Source organism: Acanthisitta chloris, unplaced genomic scaffold (genome assembly GCF_000695815.1).
Source record: "Acanthisitta chloris isolate BGI_N310 unplaced genomic scaffold, ASM69581v1 scaffold30993, whole genome shotgun sequence".
NCBI classification, from domain to species: domain Eukaryota; kingdom Metazoa; phylum Chordata; class Aves; order Passeriformes; family Acanthisittidae; genus Acanthisitta; species Acanthisitta chloris.
The window spans coordinates 1-11,831 of NW_008663749.1; the positions used below are offsets into that span (position 1 = coordinate 1).

Genomic DNA, 11,831 nt, shown 5'->3' on the forward strand with positions numbered 1-11,831 from the left:
CCAACCAAATTGGTATTAAAAATGAGTTAGAACCTAGGATTTCGGCATTAATTGTTCAAAATGGCCAAGCTATAAATAGTTCTTGTCCTAGAGCCACCTGTATGAGTGACTTTGTGCATGGTCAGATAGTGACAGGGCTGGGGGAATGGTTTTAAACTAAATAAAGGGAGGGGTTTAGACTAGATGTTAGGAAGAAATTCTGTACTGTGAGGATCAGGCACTGGCACAGGTTTCCCAGAGAAGTTGTGGATGTCCCACCCCTGGAAGTGTTCAAGGCCAGGTTAGATGGGGCTCTGAGCAACCTGGTCTAGTGGATGGTGGCCCCCAGCCCGTGGCAGTGTGGTTGGAATGAGAAGGTCTTTAATGCCCCTTCAGACCCAAACCATTCCATGATTCTTGTCCTTGGCATGAAGTTCATGCAGTATCATTGCTACTGTTTCGGTTACTTGATCACAGTCATGCCCTAAGAGCTGATCAATAGAGGCTTCCCTTTTATCTGCCTGTGGTAATTTGCTCTTGATGTATTTCTCCTTTAAGTGCACATATATGACTGTTAATGTACACCTTCTGTAGTTACTCTACAGATTTTGAAGTACACAGGAACTGGCTGGCCATCACCCACAGCTTGCCTCTCTCTCAGTGGTACTATGAAGTAAGTATATGTTTGGGCTTCTTAGCCGTGTATAAGTTACAGGCACATTGGGTGTGTCAGACGGTGTGACTGCTAGAAGAGATGGTTGGTAGCTGTCATGCAGTGGGACAAAAGCTTGCCAGTCACAATTTGCTGGCACTGTGTAGCATTGGGCTAAAAAATGAGAATCGTTTGGGGAAGCTGGTGGTACGTACGAAGGCAAAGTGGCAAGAACAGTTAAGGCATGTGGGTTGTTGAACAGGCTGTGCAACACAGGAGCAATTGCATGGTGGCCTTAAATTGCTGCTCTCTTCACTCTTGGCATTGATGGTACACAGTTATCAGAGTTAATCACGCAGATGGGTACATATATATATACAGTGTGACATCAATCTCTGGATTGAAGTTTTGAGCCTTTGCCTGTGTGCTAGTACCATGCATTGATTTTTATCTAGGTAAATCACCTCTAAGCTCATGACAGACTCAGCCTACATAATTGGGTTTTAATCTGTCTTATATAGTATCTCCCTGAGCACAGGGGTAAATATCACAGTCTCTAGTACTCTCCTCCACGTAAGCGTCTGGGAACTGTGTATCCAGGAGTAAATGATTCGTATACAGGTCAGAAGTTTGTAAGACTGATCCAAAACTGTAGCCCAAATTTCTGTGATGCCAGCATGATCCTAGTTCCAGAGCATAGATGCAATTCATCGGCACAACATAAGCACTTGGGAACATGGATGCTGAAAAATACTCCCTATCCCAACCTGCTCGGGTCCTCCTTCCCCCTCTCCTATTTCCTTCACCAAGGAGTTAATGGTTGGTCAGGGCACAATAACTGTCCTTATGGGTAAAGATCACATAATACAATTTGATCTTGATAAGGTTGTAGGAAAGTTAAGATTTGTTAACGAGTGATTAAAACCAGTTTTGAGACTGCATCAAGGTGGTTTGTGTTGGTGGTTCCAACACTGTAGACCAATATTTGCTGTGAAATATTTTACTGAGATTTTTTAGTGTTGGCCCTATTACTAAGAGTAAGAACAGACAGTTTTATACTGGTTAGATGCAGAAACACAAAATGCTGTTTCATCTTTTCCTACTAATCAGGCGACATCCTGTTCCTCTATCAGAACTGCAGAAGAACAGCTTAAATCACGTTCAGCACCATACAGCTGATTACTTACTGTGGGGTAGTTCCTGTTAAACAGAGGTTACTGAGATAAAATGCATCAGATGATTTGCTGTGACCATCTATATCTGTAAACAGCATGGATTGTGTTAAACTATTTAATCTTACTTTGTCTTTAGGCAACTTCAGAATGGACCCTGGATTATCCACCTTTTTTTGCTTGGTTTGAATATGCACTGTCACATGTGGCCAAGTACTTTGACCCCCAGATGTTGGTTATTGAAAATCTAAATTACACCAGTCATGCAACCATCTTCTTCCAAAGACTTTCTGTCATCTTTACAGATATCCTGTTCATATATGCAGTTTATGAGTAAGTCTTAATGCTCTCATTTTAGGGGCGGTGGGTAGTCTTTAATATGTGGGCTTTTCCTGTAGCCGCAGCAAATAACTATTTGTACAAATAAGTGCAATTGTAAATGCATAAAAATTCCAAAGCTGCTTTAAGCTGTTGAAGCAGAAATTTGGAATGTATTGCAAAACACAGGGTTGCATGTTCTTCTTGTAGATGTAATTATTGCACATGTGATAGATTTGTACACATTCAAACATTAGCTGCTATTTCACATGTTATAGTTGGTTTTGTTTCTGCCACTGGGTTCATTTTGTAGGAGTTCAAGACACCTTGTGTGTTCAGAACAGGTTTTTTTCCCCTGTTATTATTTGTCTGTTATTCTAGACTGAAGCATAAAGGAAGCATCACAAAATGCCAGTATGCAAAGTTGCTCCAGTGTTTTTGGTATTCTTGATGATAAACTGGTTATTCCAGGTCTAGTGTAACAATATTAGGATTGTATTCTTTCAGTGTGCCCTGACTTTGTGAAGAAGTTTTTATTTTATACCTAGGGAGTGGAGTGGGGGAATGTTTTGAGAAATATATTGCCTACCTTAATGATTTGGTTGTAACAGTCCTCCTTCACTTTATTCTGTCTGCTCAAAATCTGGGCAGAAAATGCTCTGTCAACTGGAGCGCTACCTAAGCTCCTTTATTTACTTTCCCCCTCTGAAATGGGCGATGTCTGCATTGTGACTTTTTTCCTTTATTGGTTTGACTCACAGATATGTGAATGTGAGGCTGAAGGCTCAGGACTGGGGTCTGCACTGGGTCGTTTCGCCAAAAGAGGTGCTAGATGCCCCATGCCTAGAAAAATTGAAGGCCAGGTTGGATGAGGCTTTGAGCAACCTGGCCTAGTGAAAAATGTCTCTGCCCGTGGTAGGGATGTTGGACTATATGACCTTGAAAGGTCCCTTCCAACTCAAACCATTCCATGGATGAGCTGTCTTTCTTAAAATGGCTCTACTAGTAGTATTTCTACATACATCATCCATAAATTTTTAATCTGGCCTAATCTTACCTTCAAAAATAATATGCACCATATTGCTTCACACTGAGAAGGAATAAGATGTTCTTAGCCAACAGAAATACCTTGCAATACTGGGGGGCAGGGGGACCCAGGAAGAGGTTAGTGTCCAACTGAGGACCTTAAATACAACCTGGTAAGTTGTCTCCAGGGGTAGTGATATATTGTCCATCCCTGATAGTGAGCAGGCTATCACAGCTTTACACTTAGTACTGAATGTGAGACTTGAACCTGAGGGTAAGTTACTTAATATAAACTTTATCATGTGCAACAAACTACAGCTACTGAAACTGAAAATCCTTTTTGTACTAAACTCTCTCCATGACACTGTCTTTCCTTGATAAATTTAGCAAGAATTTTATCATTGCCTTCCATCCTAATAAAATAGCTAACTTCAGCTTAAGTGCACTTCTCCACTCTTAAAACCAATGATATTTTTGTTGTCTGATTGAATTAAAACTTCTTTTTCTTCTGCTCTTGTTCAGGTGCTGCAGATGTGTAAATGGAAAACGAGCTGCAAAGGATATCCTGGAGAAACCAACATTTATTCTTGCCGTTCTGCTCTTGTGGAATTTTGGGTTGTTAATTGTGGATCGTATCCTTTCAAACCACTACAGGTCGTTTGTGGGGTTGTTTGTTTTCTTTAGCAACCTGTCGCAGCTTGTGGTACAAAACCATATTGTTAATACTATCACAGCAAGTAACACTACTGTTTGTGTTTTCAGGGTTAGTTGGATAACTTCATGTTCTCTTCATTACAGTTATTATTTGGGAAAATGTAAATTAGTCAGTTCTTGGCCTGATTTAAGTTCAGGCTGTATTCAGTTGGTTATTGTTATATGAGAATTAGAGAGGCTTTCTAAAGATATCATAGACTCATAGAGTGGTTTGGGTTGTAAGGAACCTTAAAGATCAACTAGTTCCAACCCCCGTGCCATGGGCAGGGACACCTTCTGCTAGACCAGGTTGCTCAGAGCTCGATCCAAACTGGCCTTGAACACTTCCAGCTCCTCCGGGCATCCCATGCCAGTGCCTCACTACTCTCACAGAGAAAGATTTCCTCCTGATACCCAATCAGAATCTTCCCTCTTTCAGTTTAAAGCCATTCCCCCTTGCTGGATCACTCCCTGCCCTTGTCAAAAGTCCCTCTGCAGCTCTCTTCTAGCCCCTTTAGATACTGGAAGGCTGCTGTAAATCTCCCTGAAGCCTTCCCTTCTCCAGGCTTAACCGCCCCAACTCTCAACCTGTCCCCATAGCAGATGTGCTCTAGTACTCTGAGCATCTTTGTGGCCTCCTCTAGACTTCCTCCAATAAGTCCATGTCTTCCATAAAAGTAAATCTGGAAATTCCATTGATTGCCAGTGCATTGGTGTATCAGAAGAGGAAACAGAATGAGGGAGACAATGGTAATTCTTTCATAGGAAGGACTAATTTCCAGAGCCATAGCTCTTGTCCAAGTTGCCTGCTTACAGGTGTTAGATAAGTGAGAACTACTGTCACCACCCATTAACCAATGTGTGGAAGAAACTAATAATTAAAAATACTGGGGTGTTAACCTTTTTTGGTTTGTGTTATTTAAGTTGCACAATACATATGTGGAAAGAAAGTTTGCTTTATTTCTTTCTTGACTCAAGTTTAGATATTCACTTCCAGTACAACGGCTTTCTCTTTGGGCTGATGCTTCTTTCTGTTGCTCGGCTGTGTCAGGTAAACTCGACTGACTCTCATCTAGTTGTTGCCATATGTATTTTAGGTGCATTAAATCACATCGTTGCACTGCTCATACTGAAGGCAGTGGTAGTGGCTTGATGTTGAGGTGTGCAATGCCAAATGTCTAATTATTTGGTGAGTTTGGGGGAAAGAGAACTTGAAACTCGCTTGCTGGTGCTGCGGCATTGCAGTTGTGGTGAGAAGGCTAAATTCTGTATTAAACATGAGCAATGTGGCATCATTTCCTGCCATCTCACCTTTGTCCAAGTCACCAGTCCTTAGAAAACATACTTCTGAAGCTGTGGGGAGGTGAGGCCTGTCCCAGTTCTCCAAGTAGCATGTAACAGGATAGTTTCCTTCTCCATATCTCTTGTGCATAACACTACTGAGTTTGTAATTCAAGTAAATACTGGTTTTTTAATGCCTATGATAAATGTCTCATCACCTTAGGAGTACAGCAGAGGACCATTAAAAGTCAGTACAAAGAGAAGAGCTAAGGTTTTGTTTTGGTTTTCTTTTAGAAAAGATACTTAGAGGGAGCTCTTCTTTTTGCTGTTCTTCTGCATTTCAAACACATCTACATGTATGTGGCCCCAGCATATGGCATTTATTTATTGCGATCCTACTGCTTTACTGCAAATAATGCAGGTAAGATGGGATTTTCCTCACTGGCTTTTGGGGATTGTGTTAATCAGTGGAGCTAGGAGAACAAACTGTCAACATGCAGATACAGTTGGAATTAAATGGTTGTGTGTCAAACAAAAATTCTGCTTGAGAGCAGCATTGGTAGGATCTTTGAAGATCTTTGAAATATATTTGAATCTGTACAGTTCCTGTTTCTAGGTAGTTCTTGGTTAAGAAAAACCAACGTGAACAAACTGCAGGTGGCACTTTGGAGCCATAAGATACAAAGATCTGAATACAAAACAATTAGCATCAGGAGCTATTTCAAAGTCTTTCTTTGAGTTTCTCTCCACTTTTCAGCACTGAAACGTGCCTGATATACCTCATGTGAATCAAGAAGGTAAATTCAGCAAATACAGAAAGACTATAATGCAGAAGCTGCAATGTGGAAAAAAATAAATGCCAAGTAACTGTTGAAGGAAGCAGCTGAATATATTGACAAAAAAGGCTGTGTTGCCCTTTTAGATAGGTGCTACCAATTCCCCATTGGTGTGAAATGCTTTGGCTCCCTATCCACTTCCCACAGTAACTGTTCAGTTATCTGTTAATTTCTTGTAGATGGATCTCTGAAGTGGAGAAGTTTCAGCTTTCTTCATGTAACTCTTCTGGGACTGATCGTCTGTCTTGTTTCTGCTCTTTCATTGGGCCCCTTCCTAGTATTGGTAAGAGCCCCTTTTCACACATTATTCACTTGAACTGTTAGAAACTGTTATAAGAATACAGACCATGACTTGTCTAAAGAGGCCATTTCATTCCTTGTTTTTGTTTTCTTTAGGGACAACTGCCTCAAGTCATCTCACGGCTGTTCCCCTTCAAGCGAGGCCTCTGCCATGCCTATTGGGCCCCAAACTTCTGGGCTTTGTACAATGCCATGGATAAAGCACTAACAATTCTGGGTCAGTATGCTAACCTTGCTAGTTGGTGCCTATTTGCAGATAGAGCTCTCTGGATTTTAGTCTTCCCCATTTGAAGTGCAGGTAATAAATTATGTCTTCAGATTGCCATAAATCATCTGATTATCCACATAATCCAGTGCGTGCAGTAGGTCAGAGATCAACGACTTCCCTCTGCTGTCCTTTAAAAAAAATAAGACTTGGCTGTGTACTTAGTTGAGCTACTTTGTTTTCTTCATTAGCATTTATCAATTTGTGCTTTTTTTAATGTTTTGTTTTTAGGTTTAAAATGCAATTTTCTTGATCGCACAAAAATCCCTAAAGCCTCCATGACAGGAGGGCTGGTTCAAGAGTTTCAGCATACTGTCCTCCCTTCAGTGACTCCACTGGCAACACTGATCTGTACTGCTATAGCTATATTGGTAAGAACAGTTAATATTTTTTGGAAACTTGGATTGGTTTTGTCCTTAGCAGGTTTTAATTGATTAGCATGCATTTCACATGAATTTTAGCTCTAGGGCAGTAAATATATTTTCTTTTTAAAAAAATAAATAATAAAACCAAGTATGGCTTAAATTTATGGCCCCTGTCAACTGTAGAGTGGTTAAAAGAGTATTAAAAGCAGCCTTGGATCAAAACTACTCTGCATGCTGAGTTTTTGTGGTAGAAGGTAGTTGATATGAGTTATTGATGGAGCTGTTTGGGCAGCTTACGGTGTTCCTAACAGCATGAGCTATAGGCAGGGGCAGTGTTCTTCATGTGGTAAGCACAGGATGAAAGGTTCAATAAGGAATTACCTGGATGCAGCCTTTTTCACTCTGACTAGCCTTTAATGGGGAGTCTTTATTACAACACTTCATAGTGCCTTTGATGGAAGGAGCTTAGTGGCTTAGATTGAAAGACAGCTCTTACGTACAACACAAGTAGCAGGGAGTTGGCTGTGGTCTTTTCAATCTGCCTTCCCCTCCTGTTCTTTTGACAGAATTCCTTCAGGCTCTACTCATACGTCCGAATAGACTGGGTTCCTCCAGTGCTGTGTGATGCTTGTGCCACACAAGCAGGATCTGGGTGCAGTGGTGTTTATTAACATTGAAAAATCTCTTTGGACAATGACTTGTGTTCAGGATTGCCAGACTTTTCACTGAAGTCCTGTTTTTGCCTGTTGTTTCTAGCCCTCTGTTTTCTGTCTTTGGTTTAAACCTCAAGGGCCCAGAGGCTTTCTACAGTGCCTTGTTCTTTGTGCGTTGAGCTCCTTCATGTTTGGCTGGCACGTGCACGAGAAAGCAATACTCCTTGCTATTCTGCCTTTAAGGTAAGCCAAATTTGTTCAAGACTGAACCTGCAGCCAGTTGTTGGGAAATCCTCAAAGGGGATCGATTTGTTTTCGGTATATTTCAGAAACTGAATGTGTCCACAGGATGCCTTAAGCTGCAACAGTGTAGTGTACTTCAAGTAAACTAATATCAGGCACAGTTCAAACCTTTGAGTGGCTTATATTTTAAAATGGTAGACAGTTTGTTCAGGAGCCACAGAGGAAAGGGATCTTCTGCACTGTGCTTGACAAGAACAATACACAGTTTCTACCAAAAAAACTTTATGCCTGCCTAGGATAAAAGTGGGGCAGTAGTTCATAAGCTGCTTGGCCAGTATTGCTACAAACTGTATTTTCCTCCTTCAGAGATCCTGTGATGTTTAAGCTCTTGATTTCTGTTGGGCCTTGTTGATAGTTGTGTTCGCTGTGTGTGTGTTTTTCTGGAGTAGAGGTTTCTGGCTGATTTTTCTCCTGCGTTTTTATCTCTGAGGCCATGTGGTTTGGAAGCAGGAGACTTGATCACAGGTCCAGTGTTTGGAGGGACTGGGATACTATGAAACTTTATTTGACCGGTTCTTCAGTTTCTTGTGATTTGTGTAGTCTTTGCTGAAATTAAGTTTTTAAAAGACAAAAGCATAACAGGTTCTTGTCACTTTTAGCTTGTTGTCTATTCAGAGAGCCAAGGATGCTGGCATCTACCTGATTCTGACAACAACAGGGCATTTCTCACTTTTTCCATTGCTGTTCACACCATCAGGTAAAGTGTTCCTTCTGTGCTTTGATCTTACTGCTTTGGGGTTGTTGTGGGTTTTTTCGATAAATGATGTGCAGGTAGTGGGTTTGGATTCTTTTGTACAATACATTCACTCAAACCCCAGGACATCATAGCTGCAACAATACTGTAACGTTGGTTGATTGTCATCCTTCTGGGAGAGTTCAAATCCAGACACTCATGCTGTGTTGGTCTGACAATGCTGCTTATTTGCAGTAGCAAAGCTGCTGCCTTGAGAAATGTTAAACTTTCTGTGCCCTCTCTATTAGCTAATTTTTATCCAATGTGCAACCTACAGCTCAGTAGGGTGGATTCGAGTGTCATTTTTGCTTTAATCACTTCCCAATGATTCGTGATGTCTTTGGGCTAGGAAAATCTTATTTGCAATGCTGTCACAAATTGTAGTTATCATTAGTGTGTTCAGTATGTTTATAGATAATTGAAGTAAGTGTATTGCAGATATTTGGCATTTGCCGTAGTAAACATCTGTGCTTCTTTTTAGGTGTCCTAGGCAGTAAAACATGTAGGTTTGTTTGGAGAAAATAAGGTTGGACAATGCAAGTGTGACTAGTAGGATTTAAAGATTCTGCAATTTATATGGCAAAAGGTTTTTACAGTTAATTTTAAAAGTACATTGTGTTCTTTGTATTTCAGAACTTCCACTTAAAATACTACTTATGCTGCTGTTTACTGTTTATAGCTTCTCTTCGCTGAAATCTCTATTCAGGTAATTAAGGAAACTTGTTCTCAAAGCCAGGAACACCTCCATTTCTTCTGGCACTGGGAACAGCCTTGTCACAAAGGGCAAACAGCATGGAAAACTGATGCTGAAGTATCAGATTGAAGTGTTACTAGTCAAAAGATGCTGCTGCCTCTGTTCTCAGGAGGCAAGGCTTAGGTTAGGATTATTTTAGCACACCCTTTTGAGTTGTGACAGCTGCCCAGTTATTCCCAGCAGGCTGTAGATCCCCACCTGTTTGATGCCCTGTTCAAGCATGGAGCTGTGATGTGTAGTCTGTGAGGATTCAGTTCAGTACTGGAGCACTTAGGACAGAGAATTATCTGAAGATTGTTCATCTGTTCCAGCAGTTAGTAATACAACTGTGGGTTTTTGCAGTAGTACTTAGTATTCTAATGTGTGGAAGGGACAGGTTGTAAATAATATAGATTTACAAGCTCTGATTTGTCAACAAAACTGCAAACACTTGATTGTCAGAACTTGTAGTTGCCCAGATCATCCTGTGTAGTTTTATGACCTGTTGATTTCTTGCCCACTTGACCATGGATAGTGCTTATCCTTATAACCCCTGTGGTCTCCACTTCCCTGTTTCCCAGATTTTCAGGGCAAAACCAAGCTGTAAGAAAGATGTCAGAAATGCAGTCAACCTGTATTCCATACTTCAGGCACCTACCTTTTTGTAGATGATTTTCTTTGAACCAAACTGCTTTTTCCCATTCAAGAACTCAGTCATTCTGTCTAAAGAGCTCTAACTACAAAGCTCTGTAGGAGCTTAGTTTTTGTCTAGAGATGAAGCTTTTACAAGTTTCTTGTTCCTAACTTGCCAAAACAAATCCCTGCAAGAGAGATTGGCTCACAGTATGTCCTGCAGAAAGCTTAGGGGAAGAGGTTAAAATAAATTGATGTTTCGAGTCTTTGGATGTAGAACAACTTCCATGGAACAAGTGTGCATATGAAGTATGTATGACAAGTATGTTTGCTCCGTTGCTCACTGAAATGATGTGAGGTGAAGCAGAGCAGCTGATGAGGTTTCTCCTTAGATCCCAAGGCATCTTGGAACTTGGTGTAAGAGCCACATGATAAGGAAATTAGCTGCACTCTTGGCATGGGACTTTTTCGTATCAAAACTCTTTAAATTGTTATCCAAAGCTTTATTGTGAACTAATGGAAAATATTCTTTGCACTGGTCACCAGGGATACCTGAAAAACAGAATAGTCATTTTTAATTAATGTCATGTATTTTAACACTTTCTCTATTTTAATTCCTCTGACAGGAGAGAGAAGCCTCTTCTTAACTGGCTTGAAACAATCTACCTCGTCCAACTAGTGCCTTTGGAAATCTTCTGTGAAGTCATATTTCCTCTGACCCCCTGGAAATGGCATTTTCCCTTTGTCCCTCTGTTGCTGACCTCTGTGTACTGTGCTCTGGGCATCACATACACTTGGCTGAAACTCTATGTCTCTGTCTTGACCGAGAGAATTTCTGTCAGACAAAAGGCTGAGTAAAGCCACAGTGCTGGGACCAGTCCCAGGATATCCCTTTGAGGGGATTACTGGCACGGTGAGGGGTCTTCACAAGGACATACAACTCTGGATAAGACATAGTGTACTTGTACCATCTCCATGCAGGGAATTTTCCTTCCAACACTCCTGTACTGCTCAACGAGGATACCTCTGACCAGAACCATTCGTCACAGTGACATGGGCTGTGGATCAACTGTGAAGCTTCACAACGTCCAGACTTCTGTCCTGAGGAAAACCTGCCTGGTTTTCCCATTACTGTTTGTATTTGAATAAAAATTGCTATGGCAAATTACAAGGGATGATTGCTGTGTAGGAGAGTGTTGTAACTGCATTCTGTGGTATTTGTAAATTAAAAACTTGGTATTTTCTGTTTGAGCATTTCTTGCATTTTTTTCAGCTTCCTTTTGAGGACAGGTGTCTCAAGGATGTAGTGTCTAGCTGGAAACCTGTTCTGAGGTGCTTTGTCAAACTCCTGAACACTCAAATACCAAGTTTTAATATGCCCATGTCCCATCAAATCTCCTTGTTTCATAGATATTTTGCAAAGAGGTTTTAATATTCTAATACTTATTTTTGTAGACCAGATGACCAGACTGGGGCTGATTTGCTACTGAAATGAACACATTTTGAAACACTATTAAATGTACCACATAATGTGGCTGCATAATTGTAATTTGTGTAAAATTCTGCAGCTGTATGAAAAGACCCAAGTGTCTTCTGGTAAGTTCAAGCAAAGCTATATCATGTTCTGCCTCTGCAGAATCATGTCCCCTGAAAGGTAACAGTTACTTAGAGCTTGATGCAGTACATAATTGTAGTTTTTTTACACTCTACATAACCATTCCTAAAAGATTGGAGTCTGGTTTGGATTCCAGTGTGGACATGAAACTAGGAGGAGGAGGAGTTAGTTGAAGAATGGGACCCCTTCAGAGGGGATAGCTCATGGAGTAGCTATGCTTTTTGAGTTCTTTGAGTATTTTGGATATTATGTATCTCACATATATATATATATA

The 11,831-nt window shown here is 40.7% G+C and overlaps 1 protein-coding gene across 1 annotated transcript; it reads left to right on the forward strand.

Annotated features, from left to right (window-relative positions):
• Positions 1–556: 556 nt before the first annotated feature.
• ALG8 (ALG8, alpha-1,3-glucosyltransferase) lies at positions 557–10,897 on the forward strand. Its single transcript, XM_009071088.1, has 12 exons — positions 557–652; positions 1,943–2,136; positions 3,670–3,779; positions 4,824–4,891; positions 5,416–5,542; positions 6,137–6,240; positions 6,354–6,474; positions 6,754–6,893; positions 7,644–7,783; positions 8,443–8,540; positions 9,210–9,282; positions 10,569–10,897. The coding sequence occupies exons 1-12, from the start codon at positions 557–559 to the stop codon at positions 10,798–10,800; spliced, it is 1,503 nt and encodes a 500-aa protein (XP_009069336.1). The 3' UTR covers positions 10,801–10,897.
• The last annotated feature ends 934 nt before the right edge of the window (positions 10,898–11,831 follow it).